A 20,704-nucleotide genomic window follows, 5' to 3' on the forward strand; every position below is an offset into this window, starting at 1 on the left:
TCATTCAACACTTAGACAGATGTTTCTCGCCAATTTACAATCGGCAAAACACATAACTGTTCAATCATAGTTAGATTGCGTGCAAAGCAATAAGTTTTTTACGAAAACAATTTTCCGTAATATTCACCGAGGAGGTTTTATTCAAAGAGAAGAGACTGTTTTTAATCTGTGTCTACTCAGCGCCCCAGCTAAGTTTTGTATAAAATTAAGGAAGACACGTTTGAAAATTTGCAGTGAGAATAATAAACGACTTTAGTTTGGTCTTCGGGGGTGAAAGTCGGCATATTCGCTTTTTCCCTCAACTTGCGATGTTTAGAACCATTTTTACCTTTTTACAATCAATTTACTGACAATACAACGACAATCTGGTGTAGTTAACGACGAGGAACACATATATGTTAGCACGCTTTATCCTGCTCTTGTTAACTGGTTAGCTGCTCGGATTGCCAAGTGAAATCTATAACTCTCTAAGTTAATCTTTATTTACAATTTGTTCTGAAGCCAAAAAATAGAAAGTTTCTATTTTTTGGCTTCAGGACAACTTCTCGATAACAGGCAAATTTGCATTATTGAATACAACAGCATTGGGACTGAGGCCGGATCCTTATTTAAAATATGCGCTTTAATTAAACTATCTATTGCTGCTAGCGTGGTATCACATATGGCAAGACAATGTATGGAAGGCTTCAGTTGCGTACACGTTAACGCAAGTCATTCATACATTGTCTCTAAGTTTTTTCCTTTTGCAGAATGTTTATTAAGAGTTTATCTCCAGTCCCCCTTACTAAAGGACTGCCATCTTTTTAGCAAACCTGTAAACACTCTTGCACTCATATATAGAAAATATTGTTAAGTATATTTTGTAAACAGTGTAACTATGGCAAACCCAAACAACTTTCAAATTGTTATTTCCCCTCCCCCCGACTGACAAACTCTTTGTAATTTTTGTCATGTATCCAAACCATTGTAATTAGGATTACTTACTCTTTTTATTTTGCTGTATTTTTTAGTTACGTGCTCTAGTGTTTGTACTGTATGCCTATTTGTTTTTGTATTTTTGTGCTTACAAGTAATAAAAAGTAATAATAATAAAACATTTTACATCTAAGTGCAAATTGTGAATGTAAATAGCAATTTGTTAAACAAACAAAGTTTAATGGTATTTGTTTAAAAGTGTGTTCTCAGTCGTTCAGGTGCATTGCATTTGAACAATGCATTTGGATGCTAGAAAATGATCGTGATTTACCAAGCTAAGTTATAGAGATTTCATGAAGTCCGGGCAAAACCTGAGGAAAACGTGTGTATCAGCTAGGGCCTGGGAACAAGAACTCTTATAGTGAAAGGCTTTTAATCGGTTCTCTGTAGAGATTTATTTAGTAATAATAAGAACTTTCACTTAAAATCCTCCCACCATAAAGATAACAAAAATAACCCATTTACTAGTCTTATTTGGTAACAATTATTTGTTGAATAATTATAACCACGGGTTTAATGTATGATTATTCTGCATTTTTGAAGATGAAGTAGTTTTATGTACCCAATGTTTTGTCCTTTAGAGGTGCTGAAAAAATATTAATACTTAGTGATACCAACCACGCCACTTCCTTCGTGATGTATTTACTTTACATATCCCGGCAACACATTCCAATTTATTTTTCACAGTAGCAATTGGTATTAAGTAGAAGGTATATAACTGTTTCCTCGTCTTGTAATGATTACAAAACAAAACAAAAATCTCTTAGAAATGGATGTGTAGCATAGAAATGGGACACATAAATTTTAATTTTGAAAAATAAAAGAACACCATTCTCTCAAAAAAAGACTGAGTTCTTTTCTCTAATGAGATTTGATACTGTGATCAGCGGCAGGCTCTTTTCCTAAATGTCTGTGGAGTCTATAGAAAGGTAAATCATTCCGTTTTTAACTTGTATCTTTAAACGTCTGAGTTAACTTTAATTTTAGGCTGTCCACAGTCCTCTGCTTAGTACCTTGTTAAGAAGCACTTTACATAAATCTGATACCAAATTTGGTTTTAAGAGACGAGGACTTACAAAACGTCATTAGACGTGTAAGACGTTTCTAGTATGTATACAGACATATTTGCAGTAAAATCATAGCCCAGCTTACCTATGGAGTTATTAAACCTTAGCAGGTTGAATTTTGGCCTATATATTGTATTCATATTACAAGTATTCAACAATTTATATATTTATGCAAAAGTCTATATACTAGTTATGCAACGCTTTCGAGTGGTATACTATGGAATATCCCACGAGTCACTTGTATTTTCTCGGTATACACACGAGCCTTTAGGCGAGTGTGTATGCCAAGAAAATACAAGTGACAAGTGGGATATTCCATAGTATACCACGAGAAAGTGTTGTGTAACTATTTTATACCATGCCATAGAAAATACGCTTACTAAATTTCGTCGAGAATACAGTCGCAGCGCACTATGGGAAGGTTGGGTTGAATACAGTCGAATATACAACGACTTTCCTGTATTCTGATTGGCTGTATTTTCTATGGCATGGTATAAATATGCATACGGTATATAATATACAAGAAAAATTTCAAAATTTTAAAACTTTAATCTTTGAATTGCATCCGCGTCACTAGCAGTGTAGTTTAGTTTAATCGCGTTAAAATGTATGTTCGGCGCTGTCATTATTAATAGAGAGCTTAAGCACAGACGTTTTTGAGCCACGGACGGCGACCGGAAGAGGATTATTTTCGTTTTTGACGCACTTTCACCTCCACGAATGATTTGGAAAGCCCCTGTTGTAGAATTTGTTATTGCATTTTACGGATAAAAGTCGATAACAGGCCAAAGAAGTGAAAAATTCAACTTCCGGTTGCCGTCCGTGGTCGTGGTCCGTGGCTCTTTTTAAAACGGCCGCATGAGCGAGCAAAAAATTGTTAACTGGAAACTTTTTACCTAAAAGAATGAGGTCACCTTCGAGCTTCCTTTTTTCTGAGCAATTATTTTAGCGGTTAGGGCAATCTGATTTAAAACGTTCGGTAAAATCGCGATGGCTAGCAAGCATCTCATCTAGCGAGAATATAAAAAGAAAATCTTGTAGTCGCTAAATGCTACGAAAACTGGATAAGCTACAGCTGCGCGCGGGCCAATTGGTCCATGAGTCGCTAGTACACTTTTCCTTGCGCTGAAAATGTAAGAGTTCGACCATACTTTGTGTATTATGTTCTTAATCTAGTATTTATTTCCTCCCTCATTAAGTTTTATCTCTTTTTCTTTTGTTTTTGCATTAGGTCCTATTCTCGCCTATCATCGACTCCATAAGAAAAAGTACCTCAATGACAACCTTTTATCGATAATTAGTCATTCATTATGGTCAGCCCACAAAACGCGTAATGCAAACAAAAAAGAGGGAGAGGGAGTTAACGGCTTCTGAAACATTTTGTCAGCTACAATTTTCGACCTAGTTAGTTAGGACAATAATAGACTCTAAACCCTATTCAGTACATGAATTCAAGTCTGAAGACTATTGATATAAATCTGTATAAATTTTTTTACTTTCGATTGACCGCCTTTATTAGCTACTCCCACATCCTCTCCACCAGTATGCGGTGAACTCCCTACTTCTGGCACAAGGATTGTTGGTGGAGCTGAAACGGTAAAGAACAGCATCCCATGGCAAGCGATGCTGCGATGGGACTATGGTGGACTCTGTGGCAGTTCGCTGGTCAGTGAGGAATGGGTGTTGACGGCAGCTCACAGTTTTGAAGATGATTTCAACTTTAAAATTTGGTACAGTAATTTTTGTGGCTACTACCCTGCACATGCATATGTGCATGAGTTGTGCTGTGATGTGATGTAATGTGATGTTATGTAATGTGATGTGATGTGATGTGATGTGATGTGATGTGATGTGATGTGATGTGATGTGATGTGATGTGATGTGATGTGATGTGATGTGATGTGATGTGATGTGATGTGATGTGATGTGATGTGATGCGACGTGACGTGACGTGACGTGATGTGAAGTTATGCGATGCAGTGTGACTCGGTCACTTCTAAAAACAGTATTTGTTACTAGTAATTTTATTATTCTTATTGTTTTGTCATTTTGCTTTAGTCGACAATGCTTCCAAAGCCCAGGGGGGTACTCGAAGTATACATGACGGGGAGTCCGACGGAGCTCATATTGCCGTTGCAAACCCCAAAAAATACACAAGCCTGCCATTTTAGACCCAAAAAAATACCTGGCATAAAAAAATTTCCAACCCAAAAAATACAAGACTTTTATAAATAGCTTCGGAACACAAGTCGCTGAATAAAAGTTCAAATGAATATTTTCTGATCCACTGATCGCAACGAAAACCCGAAAAGAAAAGTTCGCTCGGAGATAAGACCCAAAAAAATACCAGGCATGTAAATTTTCAACCTAAAAAAATACATCGGAGGCCCCCCGTCACGTATACTTCAAGTACCCCCCCCCCCCCTGGGATTCAAAGTATCCAAAACCCAGAGAGAGCAGGGCATGGTCCAAGTACTTGCTTCTCACTTTGTACGGTCGTAGGGATACGAGTTTATATGTCTGCGCGAGAATACAATGTTAATTCAAGAGGCGTTTGTAACATGCAGAAATCAATCATGACCAGAACAAATCCTGTGAAAGAAAATAGTTTAAGATGTACTTTTGGCTCATACGAAGTTTCTTTTGCTTGGTTTATTACGTGGCGTCAATTGAGTTGCGTCAAGAAGCTCTTATTTGCATTTCGGATGGACTGAATGATGCTAATTTCAACGGATTTGAGGACTATGTATTACCGTTGAAGCTCTTCCTTTTCTAGAGTAGTTGCATTGCAGCATGAATCATTCTGCCACTACACATTAGAATGCCTCATTCAGTCACCTTCATAAGTTTAAGAGATTTGGTAAAGTCTCATCTCCATCAACTCGAAACAGCTAAGTTTTAAATTTCGTATCAGGAGTGAGGGTTTTAATTTGGATTTCGGAAATTTAAAGTTTTAGGTAGGTTTTATTTAACATTCAATATTGTTTTATTTTTCTATTGTTTCTTGGCCAACTTCTGGAGGAACTTGTTACTGCTTTTCTTTGCTTTTTCCTCGGTATAAATGTTCCCAACCCATGAAGTCAAAACAGTGGGAGAAAAGGGGTAAGGGATGAAGTGCTCGAGTTGCCAATCAGAATCATCAATAGGAATCATGCAGGGTACATGTATCACAGGTTAGTTGGTTGGCAACGAGAGACTGGAATCCTTTCCTTCCTTTCAGGAAGCCCTAGTTCCCAAGAACCTGGGGTCCTAATCTCTAGGACCCTTGGGAACAAACACAACCACATGCCCTGGTTCCCAAGAACCTGGGGTCCTAATCTCTAGGACCCTTGGGAACGTTCCCAAGAACCTGGGGTCCTAATCTCTAGGACCCTTGGGAACAATCACAACAACCAACAACAGCAACACTGGGGGTCCCCACTATAAGGGGAAAGCTGACCCTGTGAGGCTATGGGGCAAAAGGGCGAATGGTACAGAGCACTTCATCCCCTCCCGTGGTTTATTAACTATAAGGAAAGACAATGCTTAATTAAGATGGTCTAAAGCTATTGAAGAAGTTCAGAAGAGACAGTAATCGAATAACAGAATGGTCGAGTTAGTGTATGCCAGCTCGACACTAAAGCTAGCGGTTACATGTATATCAATATCTCAAAAGCAGACACATTGCTCAAGTCCAACAGCTCTAAGCCTGAGCTAGCATACAAAATGGTAACAATATAAAAAACAATTCTGTAAGCAGGCATGCTGCTTAAGTCCATCAGCTCTAAACGTAAGTTAGCATACAAAATGGAAATAATAATAATTATAACAATGTCTATAATTACGGGCTTGCTTCTTTAGTCCATCAGCTATGGCTTACGTTTGTAAATAATAATAATAATAAAATAAACACCCTCAACATAGCCGGATATGTGCGTAGAACTACAACATTGCCTACATTTTTACAAATACTAAGCTAAAAGAAAACCAAAGAGGGTTGGGTGGGTGGGGATTATTGTGAAAACTCTTCTAGGGAGCTCAGAGAATTTGAAGTAAAACTACTCAAGTCTAGATAAAACCGCATGGCCTTGATTGACATAATAGAAAAGGGGGCGATGTGATTGGCCAGCCCGAATAGCGCATCACACTCTAAAAGTGAATTTGACCTTGAATGTAACGCAAGAGTGATAGTCTTGCAGCATATTGCGTGACAGATCTGCATATTTGAATAGAGTGATCTTATGACTTCTCTGAACTCCTTTCATGGTTGTCACATTAACTTTAATTTATATTACATGTAAATTGGAATTTATATTACATATAAATTTGCTTTAATGTTCCAAACCCATGAAGTCAAAACAAGACAACAAGTTCAGTGGGAGAAAAGGGGTAAGGGATGAAGTACTCGAGTTGCCAATCAGAATCATCAATAGGAATCATGCAGGGTACATGTATCACAGGTTAGTTGGTTGGCAACGAGAGACTGGAATCCTTTCCTTCCTTTCAGGAAGCCCTAGTTCCCAAGAACCTGGGGTCCTAATCTCTAGGACCCTTGGGAACAAACACAACCACATGCCCTGGTTCCCAAGAACCTGGGGTCCTAATCTCTAGGACCTTGGGAACGTTCCCAAGAACCTGGGGTCCTAATCTCTAGGACCCTTGGGAACAATCACAACAACCAACAACAGCAACACTGGGGGTCCCCACTATAAGGGGAAAGCTGACTCTGTGAGGCTATGGGGCAAAAGGGCGAATGGTACAGATAGTCCGGCAATATGGTGCATAAATTTGGGTGAATTGTGCGATTTTTGTTAAAAGCACCAAATTTGGCACAGTGATAGTATTCGATGAGCTGATCAATTTCAGATATAGGCCCATCCGGAATTCTGTCAGGGGGGACATCTTTTGGACCCAGGGGGTGGGGGTGGGTGGCATTAAAGCTTTATGGCAAATTTTACTGCATCCTTTGAGTAAAAAGCACCAAATTTGGTACAGTGATAGTATTCGATGAGCTGATCTATTTCAGATATAGGCCCATCCGGAATTTTGTCAGGGGGGACATCTTTTGGACCCAGGGGGTGAGGGTGGGTGGCATTTAAGCTTTATGGCAAAATGTACTGCATCCCTGAGGTAACAACCACCAAATTTGGCACAGTGATAGTATTTGATGAGCTGATCAATTTCAGATATAGGCCCATCTGCAATTTTGTCAGGGGGGCACCTTTCGGATCCAGGGGGTGGGGTGGTCAACATTTGGGCTTTATGACAAAATTTACTGCATCCTTTGGGTTAAAAGAACCAAATTTGGCACAGTGATAGCATTCGATGAGCTGATCCATTTCAGTTATAGGCATGTATGAAATTCTGACAGGGGGGAAGGGACTTTTAACCCAGAGGGTGGGGTGGGCAACATTTAAGTTTTATGGTGAAACAACTAAACCAATTGGGTTAAAGCACCAAATTTGGCAGAATTATAGTTCTTAACGGGCTGTTGATTTCATATTTGGGTCTATTTAGGTTTCTTTCAGCGCTGCGTTTTTTACCCAAGCGGATGGGGCGGTCTCGTGTTGAGCTTTGTGCCCAAAACACCATTTTTGGCTCGTTTATAGCATTTAATGTGATCAGCAATTTCAGTATCAATGGGCTCATCTGAAATGGTTTATGGGGAACTCAGATGGCATACAGGGGTAGGTATGTTGTTAACTAATGGTAAATTGATTGTGCATTTAATTGTTGGTTACGAGCACCACATTGATAAGATTAGCCTAGCTCATAAGCCATTACGGTATTTTTCCAGCCAGGGTGAACTATTTGATCCCTGAAGAAGGATGAAAATTTTTGAGCAAATTGGTGAAATGATTGGGCACGTTAGGCTAAGAGAATCAAATAGGAATCAAAGAGCATGACAATTTCAGCAATGTACAAGGGGTATTTAACATTTCTTCAACGGGCATTCAACGTTTCTTCAAAAAATGAAATGGAGGAATGTAAAACACAAGCTAACACAACGACACCCATATTCACTGTTTCCGCCATCAGCTCTCACCATCTTGTTAGACTGCTTTCAAAAAATCTCACCCCACTTGCTTTGTAGTCTCACATCAGGTTCAACCCTTCGGGGAATTCCTACCCTGTTTCTGATCCCGGGTGAGGAGACCCTCTCCATCCAAACGAAAGAGAAACTCACATGGGCAATGCGAGGTTATCATATGTTATTAAAGGAAACCTTCGAGAGTTCTTCTTTCTGCACAGAACCGCCAAGAGGCAAAACAAGTGCAGCGCGCTCAGCCAATTTCTTACATATGTGGTTGTTAACATCCACATATGTACGAAACTTATCCTTGTGTTGTCATGAAAAGACAGACACCAGTCTACTTTTTGCATGCACCGGACTGTGATCATGACAACCAAAACTTTAACAAGTTCGTGATTAGAACAATGGACTCAAATATCTCTGATTTATATACTTCAGATCAGTGGATTGCATTGCCTTCAGAGTAAGAAAACAGTTCTTTGCTATATATTAGTGCATAAAACTCTTACAACTCTTGGGAAAAAAACGCCACGAGTCTTCCCTGAATTATCCAGCTGTAAACCTCAGCATCCAGAAGAAGCGCAAAGGCACTACCTGCGCAGCATCAGGTGGAACACCGTGAATGAGTAAGTTGAAACCACATGGCATAACGACATTCCGCTAATATCATCGCTATTACTCGCAAATACTGGAAACTTACATGGGATTTTGCATATTTTAACCGATAAAGGACTACACTTTTCGGCTTTTAGAGTGGAGTTATCGGTTAGGTCCCGAAATTGAACTATTCTCTTCAAAATCAAGGCCATTTTTCAACCTTTGTTCGATGCCGATCAGAAATGGTCATTATATATCCTTGATTTCGCATTTCCAGAGAAATCTAAGACTTAATTGCTACTTTTTCTTAGAAAACTAAAAATGACTATAAACATATTAATATAAAAAATATTAGTGTAATGGCTCATGAGCTAGGCTAATCTTATCAATGTGGTGCTCGTAACCAACAATTAAATGCACAATCAATTAGTTATTTTTTTGACCCGAATTTGAGTGGGTTGTCTTCAGAAAGACAGCCTCTTAAATCTTTTTTCAGACCAAAACAAACGTAACCCTGAAACTGCTGAAAGCATACCAGAAATGTCCATTGCTGAAATTGAACAATCAAGCTCAACAAATACTATAGTTGTGTCAAATATGTCAACTCAAAGGGCGCAACAATTCCACCATAAGCTCAAAAGGATACCATTGATCCCCCCTAGGCCGAACAAATACCCCAGAAAAGCATTTTGGATTAGCCCATAGGTGTAATGATTATCTCAGTTAATTCTATAATCGTGGCAAAAATAGTGCGAACTCAAATGGCCTGACAGTGTAAAAACTCAAACGGAAACCACCACCTCCCCCTTGGTCCAAAAAGGACAGCTCTGAAAGAATTCTGGATATAGTAAACTCGATCATATCTGAAATTGATCAACTCATCATACTGACTATAACAGTGTCATTTTTTTAACCAAAAGGGTTCAGTTATTCTACCATAAAGTGCAAATGCTATCAACTACCTCTCCCTGCGTCAAAAAATGTCTCCCTCTGGAAAAATGTCGAATGAGCCCTCAGCTGAAATCGATCAGCTTATCAAATACTATCACTGTGCGAAATTTGGTACTAAAAGGATGCAATAAATTTTGCCATTAAGCTCCAATGCTACCCAACCCCACCCCCTGGGTCCAAAAGGTGGCCCCCTGTCAGAATTCCGGATGGGACTATATCTGAAATCGATCAGCTCATCAAAAACTATCACTGTGCCAAATTTGGTGCTTCTTACTCAAAGGATGCAGTACATTTGCCATTAAGCCCAAATGTTGCCCACCCCCACCCCCTGGGTCCAAAAGATGTCCCCCCTGACAAAATTGCGGATGGGCCTTTATCAGAAATTGATCAGCTCATCAAATACTATCACTGTGCCAAATTTGGTGCTTGTTACTCAAAGGATGCAGTAAATTTTGCCATAAAGCCCAAATGTCGCCCACCCCCACCCCCTGGGTCCAAAAGATGCTCCCCCTGACAGAATTGCGGATGGGCCTATATCTAAAATCGATCAGCTCATCAAATACTACCACTGTGCCAAATTTGATGCTTCTTACTCAAAGGATACAGTAAATTTTGCCATAAAGCCCAAATGCCGCCCACCCCCACCCCCTGGGTCCAAAAGATGTCCCCCCTGACAGAATTCCGGATGGGCCTATATCTGAAATTGATCAGCTCGTCGAATACTATCACTGTGCCAAATTTGGTGCTTTTAACAAAAATCGCACAATCATTTCACCATATTGCCGGACTAAGAGCACTTCATCCCCACAAATACACGAAGTGTATTCCCCATAGACGAACACCACACAAATATAAAATAGGTTTAAGTTAACATGTAAATAAGTAGTAGTAGCCCTTCGCTCGACTCCTTCTTAGGAGTATAGACCATCAACAGTCTCTAGTCATAGCATCCTGTCCCGTGCATCCCTCTCTAGCTGGTACTAACTCTGAGATTCATTTTAAGTGATTTTGAATCGCCTTATAATGTGCTGCTAGACAGGATAAACTGTCTCAACTTCATGATCAACGCATCTGTAAATTCCTTACTATCTTGTACAAAAGTCTATTTTTCAATGACTATCCAGCCTATATGAGAAACATGTTCTCGTTCCGTTCTACTTCATACAACCTGCGTGGAAACTATATACTGGAAATGCCCAAACCTAAAACTACAACTTTTGGTCTCCACTCCTTTACTTATCTGGCAACAAAAGAATGGAATTCTCTACCTAATTTTATAAGGCTATGTAACTTATCTGACATTAAAAGGTACATCTGCAAAGCCAATTCATGAAGCATGTAAATGACAATTTTATAATTAGTTAATATAAGTCAATTTTAAATATGTAAATAGTAATTTTTATTTTTTTTTTGTTGTTGTTCTCTATTTTTCGTTCTCGAAAATATTAGCTGCCAAGCTACTCAAAATTCGAGTTTAAATAAAGTTTTATTAATATTATTATTATTGCCCATGGACTTCATCTCTGCTTTTAGCAAACGTCTCCAGGTGTTCATGGTCGACCTCTCTTTTAACTCCCTTGAGGATTTCAGGACAAAGCTTGCCTTGTGATGGTACAGGAAGGCATCCGTAAGGTGTGACCTAGCCATTTCATACACGTAAAGGAGTATGTAAACAAATCTCTCAGTCAGTTGGTGTCATATTTAGATCAAGATATTATTTATCATCTAATACTAGGCTTGCTCTGCACTACACCTTAATTTACCCTTATATCACTTACTGTAATTCAGCCTGGTCTTCTACATATGTAACTAATTTAAATAGAATTTTTAATTTACAAAAACGTGCTGTGCGAGCTATTACCAACTCAGACTATCGAGAACATTCTGTCCCCTTAGTTGCTAAACTGGGCATCTTAGATATCTTCCAAGTTAATGCATTGCAAATAGCTAAATTTATGTTTTACTATCATAACCAATTATTGCCCCCGATGTTTCTCAATTTGTTTTCTACTAGTAGTCAAATACACAGTTATGATACAAGAATAGCCAAGTGTTATCGACCACATCACTGTCGTACAAATCTAAAGCAGTTTACAATACTTTTCCAGGGTCCTAAAATTTGGAATACTCTACCAGAATCGATCACTGGTTCGAGTAGCTTCTCTTCTTTTAAGAAAACAAAAATGATTAAATTTCTAATAAAATGAGTCTGAAATTGACCTACATGTAGCTGCACACTCACAGCGAAATTACAAACTTATTGCTAACCCGAGGTGGCCTCCCCAATAAGCCTTGTGGTTTCTTGGAGGTCTCCTCGCCCTATCTTTTAAGTTATTTTAATTTGTATTTGTAATTCTGAAGTGACAAATAAAATGATGATGATGATGATGATAGATATATAAATACAAGACTGTTAATGCTAAAATGCCAATTCATGGTTTCCCTTTGAATGATACAGCACGAAGTCAATGAGTGCTGGGAAAAACGGAAAGAAAGACCTTATACAGAGCAAAAGTTTGTTATTCACCACTGAAATTATACATTGCTGACCTGAGAAACATGGCAGGAAGGCAGAACTCGCACAAGAATCAATCAGGGAAGAAGGTGCGAAAAATAAGGCGTCTTTGAACAATTCATTGTAGATAGAGTAGCTCCTGTTAGATTTATCCTTGTGCCACTAAATTTGGCAGGCTTGAAATGGTTAGAATTTCGAGTATGTCGTGAGTTGTTTGATGCTTCTTGCATGAACAAGGTAATGTATTCACTACAAAGCAAAATTTTATGTTTTGATCCTAGAATCCTCACTTTTATATTTCCTGTGACATACTCCCGTAAAAAGTCCTGTTATTGTATTTTATGTCAGGGGCGTTCCTAGGCAATTTATAGTGCTAGTAAAGGCAGGTACGCCCCTGTATGTCTTGGATCAAATTCTTGCTACAATTGTTCAATTTCCCCTTGAGTTATAACCTATTTTTTGTTAAAATGGCAGTCACAATGGCACCTTTAAAATACCTCAAATTCCTTGCATTAAATGTAAAAACTCTTTACATTTTCAGAATCTTCATAAAATATTCTATAAGCTGAGAACTTTCGTTGCTTTGAGTTGTTATTTGTCCTATTTTGACTTTAGTGACAAGGGAGGAGAATTCACCACACTAGCCTCCAGCAAAGCTAAGTTTATGTCACTCTTCCTCAACTTTGAGCAGCCAAATTATAAAGGGTCTCGTCTACTCAGGTATTAAGACATGACTTCGAACGCTGCAGAAGATAACAATAGCAAATTCCACCGGTATCTTGTAATTTCCAGCCCTTTAGGCTTTACGACGGCTGGTGGAAACGGCAGCCTGCAAATTGCTCTAAGTTTCGTTTGTTTTCATATTAAAATCTCATTTTACGCCGGTCGAATATAACTCTACTAACTATGATATAACGCAAAATAGAATCAGCTTATAAATATTTATACTTAGCTTTTAGCAAGCTCCTGGATTCCACTTGGCCAAGATGCACCCTAGGGAAATCCGGATTGCTTGTCAAATTTTTTTTGACCACTTTCGGCGGGAGAGAAGGCGCTGGACGAGGCTTGAAAGACATTCACGACGGCCATGACCCTTGTTGGTTGTTCTCCGGCTTGACAAGAGAATAGTATTTTCTAGTTGAAGAAATCGTCTTGTTCTTTATAAGTCGTTCATTCACATTACATAATCTCGGGCAAACGAAGGCATGTTGTCTCCACCATACAAATGATGTTTTCGTGAGGTTCATGCTGTTTGCTGTACTGTCGGTTTTAGCCGCGGTTTGGAAACCACAGGACCTTGAAGCGGAGTCGGTAGAGTGGCCATATTCCGGTAGAGGCAATCCGTTCTGTGAATGCATATCAAGTTCCTCAGTTGCTGGACCGAATACCTGTTCAGAAGTGCGAGGCCTTCGACAGATCGTCCGCATATTTATCTTCGAACGACAGAATAAAATGTGTAAAACCGGAACGTAGTTCGCGGGCAGATACCAGGATAACTCATAAAGTACTGATGGAGCGATGTTGAAGCAAAAAACAATCGAAGGATATCACAGCAATAATAATTCCTCGCGAAGCGAGGCCAAAGGCCGAGCGTAGCGGGGTGTATAATTTTGTCCCTCAAAGGGCTCAGGCGGGATGAAATCTCGTGTGGAGTTTACGGTCATGTATATATTTAACAATTATCCTGCGAAATCGCGCGGAATATCGCCTGATACTTAGCCGACGAGGCCGTAGGCCGAGTTGGCTAAAATCAGACGATATTCCGCAAGATTGAGCAGGATAATTGTTTTATTATTCGACAAATTGTCAACGAAACACATTTTGCAGAAAGAAAAACGGTAATTATGCAGCGCTTTACAAGATTTCGGACGAATCTTCGCAACCTATGTATACCGCAGGATATCTGTTATGTACGGATGACAGATATCGTTAACATTTTGACCATATATGGGCAGCGCGCGCATTTGTTGAATAATAATATTTGTGAGCTTGGTGTCTGGCGGAAATGACGTCACACGGCCGCCGCGCGCTGGTGGCCTAATGGTAAGGCGTCGAACTTGAAATCAGATCTTCGGGACTGAGGGCGCGGGTTCGAATCCGGCTAGGGTTTTTTTTTTTCCTTATTTTTTTTGTGGGTTCGAATCCTGAGCCTTTCATTTTTATCGTTTTTCTTTTCGGATTAAAATAACACTGATTTCCACATAATACTCCCTCAACGCCTATTCAGGCTATAAACCTTTCATCGCCATCAGGGGCGCGCGGGCGGAGGGTTCGAATCCTCCTGCCGTTCGTTCGACAACTTTACGAGATATTTATGACTGGACAAAAATATGGGCGCGTGCGCGTGATTTGTAAAAAATCCCTGTTTCTTTGATATTTTAACCAATTTAAAACAACACTTATAACCAATTTAAAACAACACTTAGCGATATACGTTCATATTTTTAGGAAGTCTTTCAGCTTATTTTCATTTAAATTTGAATATTTCTGCAACTCAGAGTAATCACAAAAATATTCGGCGTAAACAATCGTGTCCTGTTTAAAAACGCATTGTTCTCACCATAAAAGCGTGGAATATAATTACCATAATTACATCTCTCCTTGGCAAAATGATCGTATTTAGGTCGGGACACCTTCGGAAATCTCAAAGTTTGGACTTTTCCGACAATTTTGTGGCAGAGAATACAGCACGGATACAGAACTTTATGACTTGCCACTGCAGATAGGTAAACTATGAATACTGTAGTGTGTCATAACAGAAGCGGAATTTTAAAAGAGCGCTTTTAGAAAGAGGTAGAAGACATTAAATTCAAATTTGCGCACTTAAACCGCCGTAACTTGCTGGCAAACTTTAAATTAAAAAATCCGCTTCTGTTATGACACTCTAGAGGTATTGACTGATTAGTTTTTGACAAGATCACAATGTGCTGTCTCCTTCTCGTTCCGCAAACTCTGCCACAAAATCATGTTTTTCCCAATTTGGCACTCACGAGGCAATAACATCGCCGTTAAAGGCAATCTACCAAATAAAAGACGACATTCACAATCTTTCATCATTTCTTTATGTCTCTGTAAACTTTGAGCTTAATCGCACCCATAACAGCTGAGAAATAAGCGCTTTAACAGATGCCGGTCAAGCAAAATTTCCCTTCATGAATTTATTCATGCCGTAGGTATCCCCCGCGACCTTAAAACTGGTTGTGACAGATAACAAACTCAAGAAGTTTTTTATAAGATGTCTCATCTGTGACGTAGCTTCCAAGAATGTGAAATGTGTGTTCTGTTTTCTAGGCTGGGTGCTCATCGCAGGGAAACCAAAGAGGACACAACTCAAGAGTTCAGTGTGGCCAAAGTCGTGATACATCCGCAATATAACCCCATTAGTTTTGATAACGATATTGCGTTAATCAAACTTGATGGGAAGGCTGTTTTGGGACCAGGTGTCGGCCTTGTCTGCCTGGGAGACGATGCGTTTCATCTGCCCCTGGACGATCTCAACCACCAGTGTCTGCTAAGCGGATGGGGAGATCTTCAAAGTGGAGGCAACGAGCCAGATACCTTGCAAGAGGTGATGGTCCCCCTTGTGTCCAAATCCGTGTGTTCAAACGCCTATGACGAAGACGATCTGTATGACTCTATGCTCTGCGCCGAATTCGAGGAAGGTGGGAAAGGCAGTTGCGACAATGACAGCGGTGGTCCGTTGGCGTGTCAATACGATGGGAAGTATTACATTGAAGGAGTAACAAGCTGGGGAAATGGTGGATGCGCTGATCCTAACGCGTACGGAGTGTACGCTAAGGTGCGCCATCTGAGAGGCTTTATCGACAGCACCATTATTGAAGGATAAAGAAATCTAGTGACAAAGTAGATCAAAGTAGATGTAAAAAAGGGCAATTACAGTTTTTAAAATGTTGTAAGGGATAAGCAGCGCTAAAAAATAAAGAAAGAGGAATGAGCAATAAACGTGGTCTCGTTCTTTTTATTGTTTCAAATTTCAATATTGGCGGAATATAGTGTGTTACAGTCGGTAGAGAACGTTGATAAACTTAATGAGCTTCAACTTATAAAGTCCAGTGATTCATAAAGTTAGATTGACTTGATGCATCGAACATCTTTACTGATTCCCCCCCCCCCCCCCAAAGTAAATTGCGATTTTATGGAACTTCGATTATCGTTCATGCAAAACATCTACAAGATACAATTCTACATATGTGACACCGTAATCTAGTAAAAACAATGAATGGACTCGCTCTGGTTGAAATATCAAAATATTTAAGACACCACCTTCACTGGATTAGCCTTATTTTGACTTTTCCTTAAATGAAACGTTTGAGAAAGATTTTTAGCGATGCGCATGCTTACGAATGTGTAGCGAAAAGTCAAAAAGTGTAAAAATTCGAGTGAAACGTGAGTTTTCTGTATGAATACCGTTTTTTACGGATTCTTGTGTCTTTATTGGATATGTTAAAAAAATAACCCCACATCGATATCGTTCAGTTACTTACCTAGCTCTAGAAACTGACAAAGTATGAGCAAATTCGACTTTTGACCGTGACTGCTGTTTCTTTGATTTTTCGAAGCTCTGCTGCAAACAATGACATGCAGTGAACGAAAAATTAGCGTGATTTTATGTTATTTTGTTGCCAGGTACAGTATATTCCTCCAAGGTTATATTTTTCCACCACACGTTTGCTTTTGTTTTGCTTCCCTTGTGTGCATCCTTTTCGCTAAAATAAATCAAGGCAAGTTTAAATGCGAAGTCGGTCAACTTACCTTAACTTGAAAGTGTTTGAACCGGATTTAAAAGAAATCTGCCTACCTGTACCAGCACCCAAGCTTAATCAGAAGTATTTTACGTATTGAATAAAGGAAATTATAACATAGCGCGCGCGCAAGCTCTATCTGATTCCTATTGAGCGATCATGGCATAAATCTTTATCTACGCATGGCCGTGCGTATATTATAAAATGACGTGTGCATTTGCATTTTAGCTAAGTCGAGTGTTATAGCTGCGAGTTCCCATCGTTTACTCGAGTTGGCTTAAACCTCTCGTATCAAACAAGGGCGAAAATTGCTTTATTTTAAAATTCTTGGACATTTCTTTTTGACGTAAACGAAGTGATAGCGCGAACAGGCGGGAAAATTTGTGGCGCTGTGTTCACTTCTTGAGTTGAATGAACCCGCGAGGGAGCGAACAAGAGAGTTTTCTTTCGAACATTTCCTCAAAAAATCTCCTCCAAAGTCCTTTATACGTCCTGGAAAATTGTGAAGCAGTATATTTTCTGGAAGTTATACGCCTTGTGCAAGTCGAACAAAGCAAGCGTTTACATTGTTCTTGTTTACGGCTCCACGGCTGTCATGAAGACTACTTTATTGTGCTGAAACTGAAGCGAAATTAAGCTCAAAGTGTTGAGTCTAACAAGTTTCCACTTGACGTAAAAAGGATAAGACCAAGATTCAAAGGTACAAACATTACCGAAGTGTCGAGCCTAATTCTATGTCATACACTGAATAAAATTTGCCAGTTTTCCGGTCATCCCGTAAGCTTAAATTATTTGCTGTTATATCTTCATTCAGTCGCTCTTTTTTTGTACATTTACAAGTATCTTCAATAAAACATTTTGCATCAATCCTTTTGTTTTGCGTAGTTGAGTTAACTATTACATTGTACATTTTTGTGGTTTTAGGGAAGACCGATTGCTGTCAGTATTTCTTGCGTTTCAGAGCTCGACAAATTTGCTGTTTTTAACCAACTTTGTAGCCGTTATGTTATAAAAGAATTGGTTCATACTTTTAGCTGTGCGTATATCGAGTTAAGGATGCACTTGGGAAGTTTGGAAAGAACTCAAGAAGCTAGAAAGAACTCAAAAAGCCTCGGCAACTCTTACGCTTCTTTCGTTCTCCACACTTCCCGCGTGCATCCATAACTCGATAGTGCACGCTAAGAATGAACCAATTCTTAAGTATTGTCATTTTTATTTAAGTATATGCTTAAAAGTTATTCGTTTTTTATGAATCTGCTTACTTTTGATATAATTGAGATGTTAAGTGGACATTTGGACTGGCTTAGTCAGCTTTTAATTTTTCATGATCTGCCACTACATCATGAATCATCTGAAAATTTTTACGTTCAAGTGAACGTAAAAGATGTTCAAAGTGCAAATTGTTCCAATCGGGGATTACAAGAAACGCCTAGATGTCGCCTACACGTCTGGTCCATTTGAAACATTAAAAAGTGTACAATGTATTTGTTTACATTATTTTTTGTTAAACAACTAAAGTTTAATGCATGTTTCTATGTTAAAGTGTGTAAATGAGTTCTTTAGTTGCCCAGGTTTTCTAAAAATGTTCATTTTGTTGACTTTTACTTTCCATCCAATTACACGATTAAAAAAAACATGTCATCTGGACTTAAATGGTTGAACATTTTATATGATAATATTAAAATACAGTTAACACTGAATCCGGCAGCAATACATAATATGATTCACCAAGCTTTTTCAAGTTGTAGTATTGATGTCATGTTAAAGATTTTATGTGGTCCGCGCGAAACCTTCATTGAGTCAGTAGATCTTAGAGCAAGAACTCTTAATGCAAGATCCAGTATAGACTTACTTAGACATAACTCAAGCACATGCGTGCATTAATTTCCATTCAAGCCCTCACCAAACAAGTTATCTAAAATAAATGCATCTCATTTTATTTTAAATAATTTTTAAAAGTAAATAGCAGCTTAATGTATGTTTGCTTTCTTCGTAGATATTAAAAAAAAAAAAAAAAAATTGTAATATTTTTACTTCAGCCACCAACCACTTTTGCCGTAGTTAATTTTGGTTTGTCAGCCTCCTAGAATTCTAACTATTCTTTCCGCTATCAATAGGCAAGTAACAAAAGGTAGATGCAACGTGAAGAGCCGGGAGCTGGAAACAAAATTGAAGTTTAAACGCTTACATGTGTCTCTGTGTTTTAGTTGTATCATAAGATTGCTCCTCTTTTTTACAACGAAGTCAACAAACAAGCCTCGGGTGGGTAGAAACGAAAACGAAAAACTATTACACGCGTTTGTAACAAAGGGAAAAAAGAAATTTAGAAATATTTACAGTATTTTAAGCCCACCAAAAGGAATGTTTGGACACCAAAAAGGTGATAGACTGAGACAATCAGCGGTTGCCTCGTGTTTACCTTGCTTGTATGAAGATACGGTGAAAATGATAGACCAGCAATTACCCTAAAAAACAACTGATTTTGGATATTTTCGTTCGATGGTTGCGTGCTTGTGCAAGTGTTCCTTTAGATAGTATGAAGAGTTTCAATAACTTCAATGAAAAATTTAGATTTTCACTAAAATGAAAATCATGGTTTATTAAACTTGGTATAATTTCTATCAGGTTTTGGAAAGTTAGTTTACTTTGCGAAGTATAAAACCATTTTAATAGCCTTCACGAGGATGATAGTGTGCTATTTTTATGAGCAGTAGATCAAACAAATGGTGACCTTTAAATGGTTTGTTTACTGGGCTTTTAGAATCTTTCATTTACATGCAGAGGTTTTAAAACAAATAAAGCTGTACTTACTACGACAACTCGCTAAAAGCAAGACAAACTTACAACTTTTGCCCACTATTATTTTATATCTCATATTGGCCATTTATCATCTTTTATTTATGGGTGTGTTCAGTAGCCTCTCTACAAATGCCATATAATGGAGCTTTATTTTTTCCCGTATATACTAATGTTTATGCAACGTAAAGAGCCGAGAGTTTAATCGAAAGATAATTATTATTTTTTGGCAACTTCTCCATTCATTTCGTACATTAGAGAGCAAACAAGGCTTGAGTGGGTGGAAACGAAAAAAGAAAACTTTTCCACGCATTTTGAACAAATTACAAAAATTAGCAACCTTTAGATTCGTTTCAGTAATATGTAGCCCACCAAAACGATTTTTTATTTGCATACAGAAATAAACCCATTAAGGTGAAAGAGACAGCGTTTACTCTGTGTTTATCTTTCATTTACAGTTACACGCATAGGGCTTAAAACAAAACAAGGTGCACTTATCACGACAACTCGCCTAAAGCTAGACAAACTTACAAATTTTGCTTACTTTTATCTTTTGATTTTTTTTGCCGCGCACACACAAACTAATATTATGCAAGACTGCAAAATCAATATCAATTATCGCGAGGACATTGTGTGAAACAGTTACTTATAAAAGTTCAATCCCTATGCTATCTACTGAAACCCACCTATGTACCGAAACAATAGTTTACGTAGACCCAAAGCATAGACCTGTAGACCCAAAGCATAAAAAATATTGAACGTAAGCGGAAGATCAGGCATGTTGAAACATTTTAATCGTTTGCTTTTTGTAAATGCGATTTATCACTTTTATTGATGTGTAAGTTAAAGCAGCCTCTGCACAAATGACATATCACGAAGCTGTACAATTATTTAACATGGCAGTTAACATTAAACGAACGAACAAATGTTAGCCGCTTTAATAGCGCAAAACGTTTAAAGAGTAGGTAATCACAAAGATCAAACGGAAAAAAGTTATTAGCACACTTCAGTACAAACATGTTACGAG

General features: G+C 38.5%; 1 protein-coding gene and 1 long non-coding RNA gene across 2 annotated transcripts; one reads left to right on the forward strand and one right to left on the reverse strand.

The window, feature by feature from the left end:
* The first annotated feature begins 3,491 nt into the window (after window positions 1-3,491).
* Window positions 3,492-16,062, forward strand: LOC144644678 (CUB and peptidase domain-containing protein 1-like). Its single transcript, XM_078504213.1, has 2 exons — window positions 3,492-3,772; window positions 15,410-16,062. Exons 1-2 carry the CDS (start codon window positions 3,666-3,668, stop codon window positions 15,963-15,965), a joined length of 663 nt encoding a protein of 220 aa, XP_078360339.1. The 5' UTR covers window positions 3,492-3,665; the 3' UTR covers window positions 15,966-16,062.
* LOC144644697 (uncharacterized) lies at window positions 15,844-16,946 on the reverse strand. Its single transcript, XR_013569172.1, has 3 exons — window positions 16,892-16,946; window positions 16,624-16,703; window positions 15,844-15,971 (listed from the first exon to the last, which is right to left on the reverse strand). It is a non-coding gene; the product is annotated as an uncharacterized LOC144644697 (long non-coding RNA).
* Between the last annotated feature and the right edge of the window lie 3,758 nt (window positions 16,947-20,704).

The sequence above is a fragment of the Oculina patagonica genome, chromosome 2 (assembly GCF_052425735.1).
Source record: "Oculina patagonica isolate OP01 chromosome 2, crgOcupat, whole genome shotgun sequence".
NCBI classification, from domain to species: domain Eukaryota; kingdom Metazoa; phylum Cnidaria; class Anthozoa; order Scleractinia; family Oculinidae; genus Oculina; species Oculina patagonica.